Source organism: Astatotilapia calliptera, chromosome 17 (assembly GCF_964374335.1).
Source record: "Astatotilapia calliptera chromosome 17, fAstCal68.1, whole genome shotgun sequence".
Taxonomy (NCBI): Eukaryota; Metazoa; Chordata; class Actinopteri; order Cichliformes; family Cichlidae; genus Astatotilapia; species Astatotilapia calliptera.
The window spans coordinates 22,932,329-22,951,948 of NC_137438.1; the positions used below are offsets into that span (position 1 = coordinate 22,932,329).

The 19,620-nt window shown below is 40.4% G+C and overlaps 1 protein-coding gene across 1 annotated transcript; it reads right to left on the reverse strand.

Annotated features, from left to right (window-relative positions):
• Positions 1-2,043: 2,043 nt before the first annotated feature.
• On the reverse strand, positions 2,044-15,510 carry tmem110l (transmembrane protein 110, like). Its single transcript, XM_026146427.2, has 8 exons — positions 15,068-15,510; positions 10,681-10,729; positions 10,390-10,485; positions 10,181-10,302; positions 8,541-8,653; positions 7,793-7,876; positions 7,563-7,694; positions 2,044-2,245 (listed from the first exon to the last, which is right to left on the reverse strand). The coding sequence occupies exons 1-8, from the start codon at positions 15,255-15,257 to the stop codon at positions 2,117-2,119; spliced, it is 915 nt and encodes a 304-aa protein (XP_026002212.1). The 5' UTR covers positions 15,258-15,510; the 3' UTR covers positions 2,044-2,116.
• Positions 15,511-19,620: the final 4,110 nt, after the last annotated feature.

Genomic DNA, 19,620 nt, shown 5'->3' on the forward strand with positions numbered 1-19,620 from the left:
AATGCTCGTGTGAAATATGAAATAGAAGTTGTTATTCTATCTGGCTTGCTCACAATGCTAAACCACCACCAATGCACCACATACGTTTTTTTTTTTATTTCCATAGCTTTAATAATTGCTGCATAGTACCGTCTGTCTTCTTTGCAAATGTTTGAAGTAAATCAACCCCCCCCCAAAAAAAACAGACTGCTTATAAAAGATGGGTGTAGCCTTCAGGTGTGAAAAGTGAAGCCAATGCAGAAGCACTTTGAGCCTGCATTCTTTCTAATGGCCAGCAGGAGGCAACTGTTTAAGTAGTCAAAAGGAGCCATGTTGTATAGAAGTCTGAGGAAAAATGACCAGACTTCTTCAGCCTGACAGACACTGGCTTAGTACCTGGAGCCTGGCTCGCAGTCACCAGTTGTCAGGGAAAAATAAGTACTCCTAGATCAGGTACTAATAGTTGCTGGAAGGCTGCTGGCTACGGAAGTATGATTCCTCGATTGGTTGACGAGCAGCTGCTTGCCGTCACTGAAAAGCTCCTTGTGATGGCTTTGATTACTAGCAGATTGCTGTGGTTGCCTAAAGTTTGTGTGTAAGATGTCAACTCGTTTGTAAAGAGTTGTGAAAGTAAACCGGAAACACAGAACATTTACCTTCAAATTAAAAATTAATCTTTTTCAAACATGTTGGATTCAGTCAAATTTACTGTAAAAGGCTGTGCTTAGCAAGTGTTTGTAGACAAAACAGTGTCTTCCATGCAAACTAAAGGCGACTGCAGCAATCTCTTATCAAACAGACTTCCGCAACTTCCGGTAACCACTCACCAAAGTGTCAGGGAGTGCGCATTCACCAGCCTGTGTGACTTACTTGACCTGTGAACTCTGTAAAGATATTTCTAATGGGTCTCAATTGCTAGTTTAAAGCATGCTTCACTAGAGCATGGTATTCATTCTCTTTATATATAAAGACAAAGAGGGGGAAGTGTAAGTGTATGTATACTTTTACTAAATCACGTGTGTAGCCTTTAATGTAGTAAAAGATAATCTGAAGAGTATTCATCCAAATCAGGTCAAAACCAGTTTCAAAATGGCCAAACATGAGGCTTTAAAACATCTGTCTTTTATGTAGTTTAGGATTAGGATGCAACAGCTAGCTCTGATGTTAAATCGCTAGTTCACAGTGGTATACTTTTATTTAATGTTCATTTTTTTAAACGATGGCCTCATTTAGAGTAAAACAGACATCTTTTATATACAGTCTATGGAAGGAAAGCAACACAATGACAGCTGCTGTTTCGGTGGTGCAATGTCAGAGCAAGGTCATCCATAGATTAAACGCAGGAGTATAAATCAAGCTTAAGATGTGTTGGTGGTGTATTTCATCAGCCACATTATCCACGTGTTGAAAGTGCAGCAGCCAAAGGACTGATGTGTGCGGTTCAACAGAAAAACAAAAACAAAAATCCCACTGATCGCCCTTTTACCTTAAAGTAAACAGCCGGAGGGAGAACATGCAGGAATGACTATAATTACACCTCAAATAAAAAGGTGGATTCAAAGTGATTATATTTGAGTATAACCTTAGAGAGCACTTTTATATATATAGTGTATACTTTCTTTCTCCTTTTGGAATATGACACTCGATAAATGACTCTCTTTAGAGAAACAACATTTCCAAAAGTCCCTGGAGTTGAGAGAAGACAGATTAATTTTAGTCTTTGTCATTACCACCCGTAGATTTTGCCCTGTGGGCACCGCGCTCCTTAATGATCTCTCCCCACACACGTGGCGTGTTCAGCTGTGGTTTCTCTGATGTTCTCTTGCAGTAAACGGAGGCAGCAAGGTGAGAGGATAAAGACTTTCTAATTCCCAAAACGCTACGTGATGCACAGTGCATGCATATACTGAGTCGACCTCCAGTTCTAAGTGTTCTAACCTTTGATGCGGAAGAAGGCAGCTAAAGGTATTCACATTCACAGGTTATACGACCTTAAATTGTGCCTTTGCTTGCAAAGAAGCTGATATTAAGACTGACGACAGTCTGTGAAGACGTGGATGGAAGTTTGTTTTTCTTATTTATGCTGTTATGTGTTGTGTGTGGGGACAGTCGATAATCGAGGACACGTCACCTGGGTTTACACTGCCACCCAGCTTGGTCTCAGTGGTCCACCTGAGTACTGCACATAGGGGACCGGTTCAACCTCAGCCGGCTCCTCCTCCCCCTCTGAAGCCTCTTCGGTGTCTGTCTCAGCCGACAGCAGGACCTGAGAGAGGGGGATTTTGTTAGCCACCAGAGCTTACAGTAGAGCAGCACTAACTATAAGCTAAAGACAAAGAACAGATGACTCATTTTCAGCTGTAGTGTGTGTTTAGACTTTGCGTCCTAGGCAAAAAGCTGGGAAATCTCTCAGCTCTGGATTCCCAGTCCACAGTGGAAAAATACCGCTGTTTATTTGCAGCTTTGAAGACACTCTCCAGAAGCAGGAGGAATTCAACTCTCTAAGGAGCAGAATTCCACAACTATTAGACATTTAAAGTACTAAAAAAGTTCCATATGTTTCTTTAAAATAGGGTTTGACATGTGGAAAATCTGTTAAAAGGGTGAGCTTAGAGATTAGTAAAGAGTAATATCGGAGTAGGAGCGTGCATGTTTGATCCTTTCCAACCCTAACCAGGTAGCTTCAGTGCCTAAACCTATCCATCTATCCAAACAGCAAAAGAAAATGAAGATTAAGCGTGAAAGAAAACATTAAGTATAAAGGACTTCTGGAAAAGAGGGAAATATCTAAACAGATTGTGAAATACTCACTGAGCTCAAACTGCCATGAGAATGTGCTTTTGCAACTGTACTGTTGCAAAAGTCAAGAGCGGTCCCAAATTCTACACAAGGGCAAACAGCCAAAGTTAACATCAACTTTTTAAATGTTCATCCGTTTGTGAGTATGAATCAAACAGGTGTTCCCCAAGGGACAATTTCAAGCCATTAAACCTCCAGCTGTGTTTGACCAGAGCTTTGATCCCTGTAGCTAATGTGGAAAACTGGGAACCCAGATTAAATAGAACGTACAACGCAGCAGGTGTAACTGAATCACTGTCGGTTAAGCATAAGTTAGGACTTTAAGCTTTGGTAAATGTGGGGATTTCAAGGCTTTCACACATGCTATGTGCCTTCTTAGGTGCCTTTAAGGCCCTGTGAACTGATTTATTGCTAATGGTTCACTCACACAAAAGTATAAGACTGTAAACGCCCTTGTGACTAGGTGAAATTTGAAGTGAATATTTTTGACTTTTTATGGCCGATTCCACGTACTGATCATACAGAGATTGAGTTTGTTGCACACATTATCTCTGTGCAACCACGTTTGAACACAGGCGATTGTACAGGTTGCCTTTGACCTGTCAGCCTGTCTCCAAACTTGTATAGACTGCAACCACTGTCAGATATATTGTCAAAGGTTAACAAACATCTTATTTAAGTCAAAGTCAAAAAGACTTTATTTATCCCCAAGGGGCAATTAAGATAGATGATACCTTGCCGACCATACATACAATACACAAACATCACATTGGGGAGACAGGTCAGGCTAGGTAGCACTGGCCAGTCGACCACACGAACAGCGACCTGAACCGAAACCATAGAAAATGCACGACATGAGGAAAGACGAGGATTTCCAACACGTGGTAATCAGTCAAGCGCACCTCATCTGCACCTCGCTCAGGAGAAAAGCACAGAGACACAGGATTTGTGTCTCTGGATTTGAACCCAGTACCTTCTTGCTGTGTAACAGTACTAAAACTGAGCATCCATACCAACTTCTTTATTTGTAGCGCTGCAGCTATACTCTCGTTAAACTCATGTTAAACTCATGTTAAACTTCTTCTATAACAGTCAGTCTAACTAACCACAACAACAGCATTGTGGCTCCAACTCCACTAAGAGCTCATCCAAATCAATGCCCGTCTTTCTGCTGTCCTCCTCCACTCAGCTTTCCATAACATCAGCATGATGAAACAAATTATAAATGTCACTTTTATTCTTGGTATGAAGACTTGATTTATGCCTCCTTGGCAGACGACCAGGGAAAAGAAAAGAAGAGGGAGGGATAAACACTCTCATCACATTGCACACAAGGGTCACGCACCCCAGCAGTCATTCGCCCTAAAGTCTGTGAGTTCAGCCTTTCCTTAGAGGAAAAGAAGGATATCAGAAGCTTCTATGCCTGGTATGAATTACTACAAGAAACCTCTTCCAACTTTGTCAGACTAGACAAACCAGCATCCAACCACGCACACACGAAAAGCCTGCTTGTGTGGGCTTCCTCTTGATCAAGTGGGATCCAATAAGAGGCTTTTTCTGCGTGTTATTACCCTTTATCCTTTTCCCTTTATTTTTTCTGTGTAATACAGACAAAGGGTGAGAAACCCATTTAAATATCAATAATCCTATATCTCCTTTTAAATGTCTGCTGAGGTTTTAATTCTATACGCAAAACCACGCGCAAACATTTTCATTACGGGAGTCTGAAACTTCGACAACCAACTATAATCAAGCTAAAATCGCCTAATTCAACAGCACTGACGAAAGCTCGAGAGAAAAGTCTGACTCAGTGTTTCTTGGACTAAATTTATGGGTTTGGCTCCTCATTAGATCAAGCGTAAAGAGAAAAACAACAGGTGCAGCTCACACCCAGCGAGACAGTGTTGGTACATTAACGCTCATTTCGACACACGATGAAAGATTTTTCTTCAAAAAGGAAAGGCATTCAGCTTTCACATGGCATGGTTGGATCTGTCTTGGTTAATAGTCCCAGAGGGTGTTTGGTGGGAACAAAGTTTTTTCAGGGTTATTTCCTTTTTGGAACAAAACATTTATAATAATAACAACAAAAAAAAAAAACCAAAACATCAATGAGTCACTTCCAGAACTCACACGAGTCTGTCAGATTCCTCCAGGGATTTAATTTAACTGATGGCTGAATAAAAATACTGAGATTTTAACCCTGCATGGACTAAAAATTCAAAATTCAAACCCTAAAATTTGAAAAAAAAAAAAAATGTAATATTGAACAATATCATATTATCTGTGTGTTCTTTTTAACTTTTAAATAACTGTTTGGCTTCTATATGAACACTAAAGAAAACTAATGGCTTCATATTAAAAATTACAATTACATACAGCAACTGAAATGCCTGCAGACTCTAAAACACATTTGCAATGAGGTCTTACCACAAAAAAACCAAAAACAAATTACTGCAAATAGTAAAGATGGTAATAGTAAACATATGATGGTAACCAAATGATACTCTGGTATTTTTCCCCTTTTAAATCTTGATGGCGTTCATCAGCTGGAGCTAAAACGCTGATAATTTACTGTCACTGCTACAAACTATAAACCCACTAATATAACTGTGTGGGTAATACAGTACCGGTACGTCAAGTATTGACTCAACTCACAAAAGACAAAAAGGCAAAGGCTCTAGTGGAGAAAATACAAAAAAAAAGTGCTTCTGCTAATTACAGTTCAATTGAAATACTTTCAATTGTTTTTCCTACAGAAGTGATATTTTATCACAATAATAACAGCTGCTTTTAAACTGGTAAGTGATATTATTAAAGCACTAGTTTGTCAGCTTGGCAGACAGACACAGAAATTCTGACTTAGTTGTCAAATACGTCCACTCTGCTGGGTCTTCCTCCTCCTACCTGTCTGTAAGAAAAGGGGAGCCCCAGGGTTCCATACTAGGCCCACTGCTGTTCTCATGTGTAACTATAAAACAATGTTTACGAGTGACAACAGGCAAATGCTGCATTCTTATTTCAGCAGACACATATACAGTGGGGCAAAAAAGTATTTAGTCAGCCACCGATTGTGCAAGTTCCCCCACTTAAAATGATGACAGAGGTCAGTAATTTGCACCAGAGGTACACTTCAACTGTGAGAGACAGAATGTGAAAAAAAAATCCATGAATTCACATGGTAGGATTTGTAAAGAATTTATTCGTAAATCAGGGTGGAAAATAAGTATTTGGTCACCTCAAACATGGAAAATCTCTGGCTCTCACAGACCTGTAACGTCTTCTGTAAGACGCTTTTCTGTCCCCCACTCGTTACCTGTATGAACGGCACCTGTTTGAACTCATCATCTGTATAAAAGACACCTGTCCACAACCTCAAACAGTCAGACTCCAAACTCCGCCATGGCCAAGACCAAAGAGCTTTCGAAGGACACCAGGAAAAGTATTGTAGACCTGCACCAGACTGGGAAGAGTGAATCTACAATAGGCAAGCAGCTTGGTGTGAAAAAATCAACTGTGGGAGCAATCATCAGAAAATGGAAGACATACAAGACCACTGATAATCTCCCTCGATCTGGGGCTCCACGCAAGATCTCATCCCGTGGGGTCAAAATGATCATGAGAACGGTGAGCAAAGATCCCAGAACCACACGGGGGGACCTGGTGAATGACCTGCAGAGAGCTGGGACCAAAGTAACAAAGGTCACCATCAGTAACACACTACAACGGCAGGGAATCAAATCCCGCAGTGCCAGACGTGTTCCGCTGCTGAAGCCAGTGCATGTCCAGGCCCGTCTGAAGTTTGCCAGAGAGCACATGGATGATACAGCAGAGGATTGGGAGAATGTCATGTGGTCAGATGAAACCAAAGTAGAACTTTTTGGTATAAACTCAACTCGTCGTGTTTGGAGGAAGAAGAATACTGAGTTGCATCCCAAGAACACCATACCTACTGTGAAGCATGGGGGTGGAAACATCATGCTATGGGGCTGTTTTTCTGCCAAGGGGACAGGACGACTGATCCGTGTTAAGGACAGAATGAATGGGGCCATGTATCGTGAGATTTTGAGCCAAAACCTCCTTCCATCAGTGAGAACTTTGAAGATGAAACGAGGCTGGGTCTTCCAACATGACAATGATCCAAAACACACCGCCCGGGCAACAAAGGAGTGGCTCCGTAAGAAGCATTTGAAAGTCCTGGAGTGGCCTAGCCAGTCTGCAGACCTCAACCCCATAGAAAATCTGTGGCGGGAGTTGAAAGTCCGTGTTGCTCGGCGACAGCCCCAAAACATCACTGCTCTCGAGAAGATCTGCATGGAGGAATGGGCCAAAATACCAGCTACTGTGTGTGCAAACCTGGTAAAGACCTATAGTAAACGTTTGACCTCTGTTATTGCCAACAAAGGTTATGTTACAAAGTATTGAGTTGTATTTTTGTTATTGACCAAATACTTATTTTCCACCCTGATTTACGAATAAATTCTTTACAAATCCTACCATGTGGATTCATGGATTTTTTTTTCACATTCTGTCTCTCACAGTTGAAGTGTACCTCTGGTGCAAATTACTGACCTCTGTCATCATTTTAAGTGGGGGAACTTGCACAATCGGTGGCTGACTAAATACTTTTTTGCCCCACTGTATGGTCTATCTGCTTCAGCAGCATTAGCCTTTAAATTCTTACAGTCGGGTTTTAATGTTGTTCAGTCTAAGCTTGAATTAAATGGGCACAAATCCAGTTTGATTGTGATGTGATGTTTTTACACAGCAACAGTTACTCTCACCCTTGACTCCTCACTGTCCACCCACGGCAGAGATTCGGGCTTCTTCACCAAGCTGTCGGACGAGTCGTCCAGGCTCTTCATTGTCTTATACTTCCTCATCATCAAGCTGTCCACCACCCAGAACATGATTGACTACAGGGGGAGACAGAGACACCACAAGGTGGTACGTCCAAAGCAGTCAAAAACTGTCCTGATTAGTTTCACTTTCTCATCATGAAAACAGAACTTACATTGACTATGAAGGGCACGATAAGCATGACGAGGGCCAGCTCCAGCTGAGGGTTAGCTATGTAGCTCAGCAACACCTCCTGTAACTGGAACAGAAGATGAAAACTGATTAATAATAACAATGGATGGTTGAAGGAGTTTGAAATAAATTGAGACCGTCAAATAACGACAATTGTTGCTATGACAAAGGCTAATTTTACAACACAAATATTCTCAGTGTTACAAAAACAAACTCTCTTTGAAACAGACTTCATGTTTACACTGGGATCAGGAGAAGTCATTTTTTCACCATCTTCCTTGTTTATGTTTCTTGGTCAAAAGTTCTTAAGTGGCAAAGTTTGTTTCTCATGAACTTTACATTTCTGATTTTTTATTTATTTATTTATTGCATATTTCTAGGAAACAGTGAAGGAAAAAAAATCACAAGGATTTCATAAGTTTCAAAAACTTCTTTTGGCAAATAAATACTTTTATATTCTCTCCCATATTTGCCTCAAAGACAAACCAAACAATGCCAGATGTACATGAAAACAAGATCGAAAGGGTGTTCAGATTCAAACTAAATTGTGATTCTTCTAGGATGAGATCACAGCTTGGTCAATTGTATTGGATTAAGTACAGTCTAAGACTGGCTAAACCTCGCTGAAGTCTTGGCTGTGCCATGATGTAAAAAGTGGAAATCGTTTCCTCTGCCTAAATGTTTTATAATATCAAAGGATTAGCGCACAATGAGCTGTAAAATCTTCTTACTTTGGACCATCCGGGGACAAGCAGCACAAGGCTGATGACACCTTTCTCTAGCACCATAATGAGCATGTAGACGCCACACTGGCCCAGCCATGCTGCTGCCTGGGGGGGGTCACCTGGAGGAACAAGGAGGGGGAAAAAATTAATGAAACTTCATTTGCACTTCATCTGTTAACGTCACAGGCTTAAAGTTCCACGTTTTTATTCCTGAACCCTAATAAATGTCCATCCTGAGTTCCGACATCCGACTTTCGTGGTATCTGGAAGGCAGCATGTGTGCCTGAGATGACCACTTTATGACATCATCCAGAGCCAAAAGTGGGGGAAAAAAACTGTAAGAAACAGGGTGTTTAGAAAAGTCTGAAACCTAAGCTCTTTGCTCACCACTGATTACTTCACTGCTAAAATCTGGCTATGTTCCATATGAGCATCCACCACTGTAACTGTTAGAGTGAACTGTTAAATGTTGTCATTTCTATGCTTGCCAACTCTGATGAAAGAAATTCCACTGTCCTTCCCCCCCAGATTCTCGAGGTTCTAGGTGGGGGCTGTAATGTTTTATTGCAGATACATCCTATCTGGAAGATCTGCTTCTTTTGATGCAAGCTTCCTGCGTTTACGACCCTTTGGTCAGCAGGAGGTCTGACACACACACACACACACACACACACACACACACACACACACACTCTTACAGAAGTTCACACATATACATACAAGGCCTTGTCTTAGAACCATGTGGGCGTGGCTTTGTTCTGATGTTTTTTTTGTGTGAACTGTCTCTCAATAAAAAGGCAGCAAGGGAGGTTGTCGTGGAGGTCATTTTCGTGGTGGACACAGACGAGGCCTCCCTTGCGCAAATAATCGATCGACTGCCTTGTTTTCTTCATGATGAATAAGTCTCTAGAATTAGCGGGGCTTGTGGAAACACAGACCCAACAGTAACAGCACATATGTGACGGAAAATAAGGAAACACATTACGGGTGGATTTTAACATGAAACTATAGTCAAGCTTCATTTGACTACCATTGCTTTGAACCAGTTACTATACAGAATTATGGATTTGATTATAATATTGAAGGTGATGAATTTCTTCCCCTGGTCTCAACCTTTTAATAAAATCTCTGTTACACAGGTGCCTCACCACAGCAAACACAAACGAGAACAGGTCTGTCATTAAGGCAGGAAGGAAGAAGGAAGACTACAAGCCAGACGCGGGGGGGGGGGGGCAAACAAACACACCGATCTGGAAATGTCAGCGCTCATGTCAAACAAAACAGGGAATTAACTACAATTGTGCCCTTGACCAAAGCACAACTGTAGCCCAGAAGTAAGATGGATTTAATCGGGCAAGTTTAAGTAAAATTTTCCATCACACAAGGACGGACGTAAAGGAAAAAAACAACAGGAGGTAGAGTGAGGGGGCTGCAGTAACTGTATTAAGCCAATAGGAATGTTTTCAGCTGCAGCTGGAGATGGCTATGCTCCTGGTGTACCTCTGGTGGGTCTACAGCGCCCTCTGCTGGCAGAAATTAGCACTGCACCTTCTTCATTAATGCGCCTCAGTGTTCATTTTGTGTGTAAATAGATGAGAAGAAAATGAAAAACCATAAAGAGAAGAAAATTATTCGGTTTCACTCACCATATTCTCCAAATATGAGCAGAGTCCACTGCTTGTACTCCACCAACTTGGACACCAACTTGACAGCCAGCCAGATGACCAACATTCCCAGAGTGGCATCCAGCAGGAAGTTCATCAGATAACTTTGGTGAAAAATTAAATTACATTATTGAAGCGACATCCCTGTAGGGCACATCCTAGAATGACTGATGTGCTTCTAAAGAACTTACAGAGAGCAGGGGTCCTCTTTGGTGAGAGTGGACAGGAAGACATTGGCAAAGTGGATGAAGAGAGCACCTATGGCTTGTTTGGATGTATCAAAAAACCTGGAAAAGGCACGATGGACTCGGTTTTTATTTTCTGGTTCTGACTGACTTGAAAAGTGAGATTTTTTTTTTTTTTAAATGTTATGATTTTTTGTATAATTCCAGAGGAATTATTTTGTAGCTGGAATAGAAAACGTTAGGATATAGGACAGGGCAGGGTAGATATGTCTAAAGAGAAAATGAAAAATGCCTGACCAGATCCGCCATGGTCGTCTGATCCCTACTGGCTCCCGGAACCTCTTCACTGCAAACAAAGAAAATCAATTGATTGATTGTCCTGCAAAACAACAACATAAAGCACAGTTTCTTACCACTGTTTTCACCAATCTGTGAGCAGCCAGAGGGGAGAAAGGTTGAGGATAAAATACAGATGAATCATCTTAATCTCACGCAGCCCAGTGGGCTCAGTAAACAGGCACCGACTGTTCCTATAAATCCACCAGGGTCGAAAATGGGAGAGAGCATGTGGAAACAGAATCAAGGTCTCCTTCAAATGGAAATCGCATACTTCACACAGGGTAATGTGTGAAGTATTATATATAAACTGTATGCAGACCAACTGGGCCTTTCTCAAAGGTCCATCACATTGAGAAAAAAATATTGGTACATAAGGCACAATGATTGATATTGTCTAGATTCCTCAATCAGCAGCTTAACTCGAAACTGAACATCTCAGTTTTCTGACAAGAAGAAACCTTTGGAAAAGGCCCATCAATATCTCAGCAATACAGGAAGTGTTACAGAGTAATCCGATGGCTATGGCTATGTGCTGGCGATGTGACAAGAGTAAAGGCATATTTACATCATTTATTTATATTTGCTATAGGAATGCCAAATGACATGGAATTTATGGATGTTGTGAAAGTTTGATTTGAGATGGAATGACCCCAGCTTTGTCACTAATCTATACTTGTTGACTTAAAACTTAAAAGGATCCTGGACAGAAAATAAATATTAATAAGCATGAAAGTAGGGTGTTGATTTACTTTCATGACAGCAACGGAACAACAAGGCGGGGCAGACTGACGTACTCAATCTCCAGCCTTTATCTGAGTTCCATGAGTGCAGGCAGAACAGTGAGTCAGTGGAAGGAAACTCCCAAAAATAGCTTTGAGGAAGACAGATGAGCGGAGGGATGTACGGTGCAGGTCCGCCTGCAACTCTGGCCATAACCTAAGATCTAATGATGCTAATAATGCTTCACTGCACACAAATAATTTGTAAATATTAACACATACATGTGGCCCGAATGACCAAGAATGACACTCAGAGAACCAAAGGGGGGAGAATAAGAGCGAGAGGAGGGATATTGATTCTTTTGCTAATAAGTAACTAAGTGGAGGTTAGAGCTCATTGATCGCTCCCACTTAAGGCCTGACCTGATTCTGCTGAACTTCACTGCTCAGGTTTCAGCATGCTAATTAGCTGATGAAATCACCATGACTGCACTGACCTTTTAAAGTACTGATTATTAGATTATATGCCAGCAATCTAGAGAAATAAGTTTATATTGCGCTGGATCAGCATCCATGTACTCTGTTTTTTGTGTGGCATTTAGGAATACTTACAAAAAACAAAGAAAAAAAAAAAAAAGGAAACTGTCCTAATGTTTTCCCTGAACACATATGTGCAGACAGTTGTGTAACAATATCCCTGGCAGATGACTGAAGTCACTATAATCCAAGGAAACAGCTGAGAACAAATTAAAACCGAAAATTAAATATGATCCAGAAAGTCATACAGGTAATCAAACATTAACACAAACTATATACGGTTTCTGAGAGGCATCGAGTTTAGCTTTTATTACAGCTACTTGTAACAGTCGCACCTTTGAGCTGCCAAAAAAATAATAATTAAAAATAAAAAACAGAGCCAAGGGTGCCAAAAGTGGTTAGATGCTTGGCATTCCCCAAGTCAGCTGCCCCAGAATCACAAGTTTCTTAGTAAGTCAACAGCCATTGTTAGGGTTGAGCAAGTAAACACTCCAGTTTACAAGGAGCATCTTGTTGAGCTGTTAAAACAGCATTGTTTTTAATCATCACCCTAACCCTAAGTTTTTATCCGGGGATAAAAAGTGCCCAGCTGAAAGACTCGACTGTGCTTACAACTGGACAAGTGCTGGACAACTGAACACACAAGAAAACTGAAGGGAACAAAACAGCTTAATTAGCTTCATATAGCACACTGAGCGTACTATACTGAGGCCAAACATTTGCTTTGTTCGTTTTAGAGGCGATTTTAAAATTTTGGCACGGTCTGAAAACCTTGCTTATAAGCTCAGAGTCGTGCAGACAACTTCTTTAATTTAATGCGGCAACAATCCTTAATTGATTGATTGATTGATTGATTGATTGATTGATTGATTGATTGATTGATTGATTGATTGATCATACTTTATTCATCCTGAGGGAAATTGGGTTAAGGCTGCCAGCCGTGCCAGCGCCGTCTTACCCTTCCGACCATACATACATTACACAAACATCACATGGGGAAGACATGTCAGAGGGGTATAACATGGAAAAAGCACAACATGAGGAAAGATAAGGAGAAAAAAAATAACTCCCCCCAGACTGAGCTCCAACAGGGAGATCAGTTTGAGAGATAAAAAAAAACACCTCTGCACATAGCACATGAAAAAACTCTTAATGCACCAAAGAAACACATGACAAGCAACAGGGGTGGGTAAAGGGTGAGAGACAGCCAATGTAGACAGTGCATCCGGGCCTGCAGCATAAGCGCTGGTCTCCTTGATCCACCGTCAGCATCGGAGGGGAATAAGCGTCGAAGGCGTTTGGAGGGGGAGGGGGGATGAGTGTACATCTGCATGTGTATATATATTTCTGTGTGCGTGTATGTGTCCAGAGTTCAGCTGAGACAGTGTCCTTCGCCCTGCCAGGCTAAGTAAACAGTCTTCCAGCCAACCCAGGTGGCCTTGCATAGAATGAGAAGAACAGTCTAAACACAGTCGTTATCAGGGTGTTGTTGTTCAGCTCCAGCCTTGAGACCGTGGCTGGCGCCGAAGGGGTATCCGCATGAAGTGATGGTGGCTTTTACTTTAGTGCGAACAACTCATATGAATTTCAAAGCTGTTCTAACAGTCCAACACTGGTCTCTCAATCTCCCGTTGGAGAGCCGTGAGCTTCTCCATGATGTTATCAAACTTACGCTCCGTGATGGTGTCATTCTTGTGCTCAAAGAGCCGATTCTGAGAACTCACGACCACAGTGAGCTTCTCCAAGATGTGATCCAATTATGTAGAAAAACAAGGAGATACATGGTTGAAACTGCACTTCTTTTTCTTATATTAAGGGAATAGAGGGATTAGATGTGTAGTTAAACATCTTTACAGTGACAGAAAGGAGAGTTTCACTGGCCCAGCCCACTTAAGATCAAAGTGGGTTTTATGAGTTTGACATCCCTGCTTTAAATAGTCCAATTCCTACTCTTAATTATCATTATATTGTTTTATTGATTTGACTATTACTTCATTTTATGTAAGTTACTTTCAGTTAATTGGTTTTATTTACAATTTTTTCCATTTTTGCTGCTCTAGTTTTGGTTTAAATTATGGTTTTATTCACTTTTATTGATTTTATGGATGCAACATGTAGGTTTTGTCATCTATCTCTCTCTATCCCAGCTGTCACAGGACAAGAAGCCACAGATGGAGAGGTCACAGATATGCTGCAGGGCTAACACAGAGAGGCAGACAATTTAGAATCACCATTTAACCTAATCCGAATTTATTCTTGTTACCAGTCGTCTTTGGACAGGGGGAGGAAACTACATTATGTGGAAGGCATGTGAAGAACATTTAAACTCCAGCCAGCTGGGACATCCTTGTTGTGAGGCCAGCTTGCCAGCCACTGCACCACCAACTTTTTTTTTTTAATTAAAGTTAAAAATAATAAAAAAAACACTGCAGAATACACGGAAATCCTGCATACATCTTAAATTCCACTGGATGCACAAAGATTTTAAGTAACTATTCTGATGGAAGTCAATTTTGATTTCTAAGAGAAACAAAATGAGGTCCTGGATCTAAAATCTGCTATTATGTGACACTGGCTCTGCTTAAAAGCACCTCAGTTATGCTGCTTTGGCAAAGGGCACATATATAAGTGCGGTATAACAAGCCCTACATATTTAATTAAGTGCCTATACCGTGAACAACTCATTTGATTAATTACAGTTTGAAAATAAGGGTTCGCCCAACTCTCCCTTGGTTAAAGAGCTAAAATTCCGTTCAAACCTGCTATGTTTACAACATCTGATATACGCCGAAAGGAAAGGAAAAACGCTATTAGTCAGGTACTGTTTTTAGAAGCTTGCTGTCCGCTTTAGATTCTTGCCGAAACCGGTGGGAAAAACAAATTAGCATATTTATCAATACAGTTTGGTGCGGAGCTACTGGGGCTGGAAAACAAACGTCAACAAACAAAACGCCACGTGGACTGGTGCAGCTTTCTAAAAAAAACACTTCGTGCATTTTGCTTTTCCTCAATTCTCCAACTGAATTAGCACAAAAAGAAAACAAGTTATCAGGGATGTGTCTCCCGATGGTAAAGGAATCGATACTCACACATTAGAGTGCTGAAAGCCACGATAGCCAGCAGTCCCTGGATCAGGACGCCGAACCTGTCCGTCAGAGCTCCGTTGTCGCAGCCGTGGGGATTCGCCTTACTAATGTCGGACATGTTTGTCACTTCAAAGGGGGCATTATCCAAGAATCTTTTCACTAGCATGACTCCGCTATACCCGTACATGTCCATGGTGACACCGAAAAAAAAACTAAACGGCACAGCCGTAGGAGACAAAAGGAGCGCTTCCTCGGTGGGAAAAATAAGTCTTTAACCCTTTTTTCTCTTACTCGGTAAGAACAAACGACCGGATTTTTAACTTCCGGCGAACAACTCTCGGTGGAGTTTCCCTTCACTGTCTCCAGCAGCTGATGCTGCCTGTCATGATGCTAACACAAACATATGGAAATCGATTATCTGAGTCGCGTACATGTTTTGACAACGAAAACACGCACTGTGAAGCGGACAAACGCAGGGAGCCCCGCTTCCGGTAGTTCCATTACAAAATAATAGCCTTCCGCTGTTCTTCAGAACAACTTTAGAACAGGATAGATCGATAGAGGGGCTGAATAAATCTAAGGGAGAATGAGCTCTGCTGCCTCTGTGATAATTACTCAAAAATAATTTAAACAGAAAAAAGAACTCAATGAGTAAAAACAAACAATAAATTAGCTCTAAAAATTAAACTAACTCAATAAATTCCTTAAATCAAATAAAGGTAGACTAAAATGGTTTAATAAATGTATATTTAAAAATATTGTAGTAGGAAGTGCAATCAAATTACTTAGTCTGCACAGAGTGTAGATTGTGTAAAATAATAAGTATTAGTGAAATAGGCAATTAGAAGTTCATGAAAGTTATGAAGGACTAAAATATAATTCACTTCATATGTTTTGAAATTACACTGAACATTATAGTTGTATGAGTTCACTATCCTATTTAAAATCCCACTTGTTTTGCATTAAAATATGTTACCCAGTTACATAAACAGGCATCAGCATAACATTTGCTTCTCTTCTTCTGGCTGCTCCCTTTAGGGCTCACCACAGTGGATCATCTGCCTCCACTCTATCTCTCCTCCACATGCTCCTTTCTCTCACTACAGACCACAGTTTCACCACCATACATTATCCATGGAAGCTCGTGCCTGACCTCATCTTGAATCCAGCCACAGTGGCAGAGCACAAAATATAAATAATAATATCCACCTTTTTGTGTTTTAAAACTATATATATGATGTGTGTGTGTGTGTGTGTGTGTGTGTGTGTGTGTGTGTGTGAGAGAGAGAGAGTGTGTGAGAGAGAGGTCTGTATATATATATATACATACATATATACATGCATATATGTATGTATAATATGACCCACGTTAACACATGGACTGAACATGCACACACCCACAATGGACAACTGTACCCTCAAACACACAATAAACACACAATAATAACATGGACTGAACCACCGCTCACAACCACTAGCACTTTATATAGCCTCTGTAGAAATTATCCACATATCACACTTATCTTAACTGCACTACTGTATAGCTCTGTAAATAATCATTCTGTACATACGATAATTTTTAACCCTACAACTGTTTACAACTTGCACAGTTCCCATTTCTGTATAACTGTATATCTCAGATTTCTGTAAAGTTATTTATTTCATATTCTGTATAGTTTTTCATATTTATATCCTGTTCATATCCTGTACATAGCTTGTACTCACTACAGCCTGTACATACCTATAGTTATAGAATATTCACAACATACTTCATACCATGTACATTATAACATACCATAATAGACCCATTTCTGCAAATGGGTCTATTATGGTATGTTATAATGTACATGGTATGAAGTATGTTGTGAATAGCACGGTGGCACGGTGGTTAGCACTGTTGCCGCACAGCAAGAAGGTCCTGAGTTCAATTCCAACATCAGGCCGGGGTCTTTCTGTGTGGAGTTTGCATGTTCTCCCCGTGTTTGCGTGGGTTCTCTCCGGGTACTCCGGCTTCCTCCCACCGTCCAAAGACATGCAGCTTGAGGGGATAGGTTAATTGGAAACTCCAAATTGCCAATGTGCGAATGGTTGTCTGTCCCTGTGTGTTGGCCCTGCGACAGACTGGCGACCTGTCCAGGGTGTACCCCGCCTCTCGCCCTATGACAGCTGGGATAGGCTCCAGCGCCCCCCGTGACCCTGAAAAGGATAAGCGGAAGCGAATGAATGAACTTACATATCTATATTATTGTAATATAACTATATCACTAAAGCACTTCTGGATGGATGCAAACTGCATTTCGTTGCCCTGTACCTGTGCATGTGCAATGACAATAAAGTTGAATTCTATTCTATTCTATTCTATTCTATTCTATTCTACAATATACGAAATAATATAGCTCTTCTGAAACCACTATCGACTGTACCCTTTTAATGATCCTATATGAAAAGCTATTTAGAAGTAATAGTGTTTTTTATCTTATTAATGCGAATAGGATTTTTTTCTTTTGATTTGCAACTGGCTTTTTGTTGTTTTTTTTCAGCATGTTTATTTCTCTTGAGACGATTCCTGGCCTTTTATTTTGAAGATAAATTCGTTTAACTTCCTGTTATTCTTGTTTGGAATCGACGCAGCTTTCTCGCAGCAGAAATTAGTTAATGTGATCCTATATGTGTGTGTGCGTGTGTGTGTCGGTGATGCGCACGGGCCCCACGAGGCAAATTGCTGGCTCACGTGATGATGTAACAAAGGAAATCTTTAGGTTTTCCAGCTGGCTTCCAATAAAACAAAAAACGTAAGTATATTATATGTTATATGATATAATTTTATTACATCACACACACACACACACACACACACACACACACACACACACACACACACACACACACACACACACACAGATAGATAGATAGATAGATAGATAGATAGATAGATAGATAGATAGATAGATAGACTTTCTATGCTTTGTTGATTTTACTCCACTGATACAAAAATATTGTCAATATTGTATGATTTTGCAGACTTTCAAATACAGAAAACAATCCAGTAAGAATACAGATAAAGTCATCTATATAATTCCGACAAGAGCCATTCTGCATAACATTACTGTTATTTAAATTAAGTATATTTTCATGACAAGCACAGTCTGTACAGTAACATAAGTTCAGAACTGCACGTTTTACTTGAGCAGAGGGTGTGGGTCCTGTGGGTTCCTCTACTTGTATTTGGTTAGCCCCCGTGGCAACCCGTTAAAAAACATCCTGGTAACAGCCCTGATCTATTCTTACATAGATTATTGTACAAACAGTCACATTTCAACCCATGAGTTCCATATAAACTGTAATGTTTCCACAGGGATGAAAAGACGCATAAAAAACAGAGAAGAGTAAAAGTGACCTTAGCCTTTAGCAGAGTAATACAATAACTTCCTTCTGATTTTCTTTCAATAACAGACTTTTTATTCTATCCATCAGGTTGTAGCTAATTGGAAGCAACTACAACTTGGCTCCCGCCCCGCCCTACAATATAGCACTGCTATTGTGGCAATGATAGATGACAGCACAGATAGCACCGGATGGAAAGTAACTTACTACCGTTACTATGGTAATTTCCTTTTTCTTCTTCTTCTTCTTCTTTTTTTTTTTTTTTTTTTTTTTTGCAGTATGCTACTTTCTGCTTTTTATCTATTTTGGATGCAAACATTGTACTTTGTACTTCATACTGTTAATATTAAAATATGAGTTTCTTATGATTTTGCTGATAGACTACTTTCACTGCTCCCGAAGGGCTCACAGTGTGTAGCTCCATATATTTGCTTTGACAGATTTTTACCCCAAATGCCTTTCCTGACCCACCCCCCTAAATCAAGCGGCCCAGCAATGTGTGTGTCATAAGTTGCAGGTAAAGGAAATCGAATGCAGACTTACAGACAGGGAGATGTAAGGAAAACCTTTATTTAGACCATTTTCTGAATCCAAAATCCTAAAGTCCATGAAAAATAGACGCAAACTGAATCCACGACCCTGATAAGGATAAGCAGAAGAGGGTGGATGGATGAATGGATGGATGTTTATAAGCAGGCAGATAACATGAACACAGCATCAGGAAAGAAAGGCAATCAAACAACAACTACGATGAAGACTGGACTTTTATACACACGAGGGTAATCAAGGAATTGGGCACAGAAGGATAAAAAAAAGACCCAGGTGTAGATATTAATGACAGACAGGAGAAGATCAAGTTAAACACAAAACACCAGAGACATGTGATCACCAAAGCAAAGCAGAAAATAAATAATAGCTGAAACCGTGAAACCAGAACTATCGTGACAGACGGAAACTCTGAGTGGACTCACAGACTTTAATTCCAAACAGTAGAACAATAAGACAACCAGGACTGAGACACAAGACCTAAACTCAAGTACTACACTCCACAGACCTAACTAGAACTCAAATATTACATCATAATGAATGTGGAAGTTTTTTCTTTACATGTTTTAAATATAATTTAATTATAAAACATGTGTGCTGTTAGGATAATTAAGTAGGATTAGAAG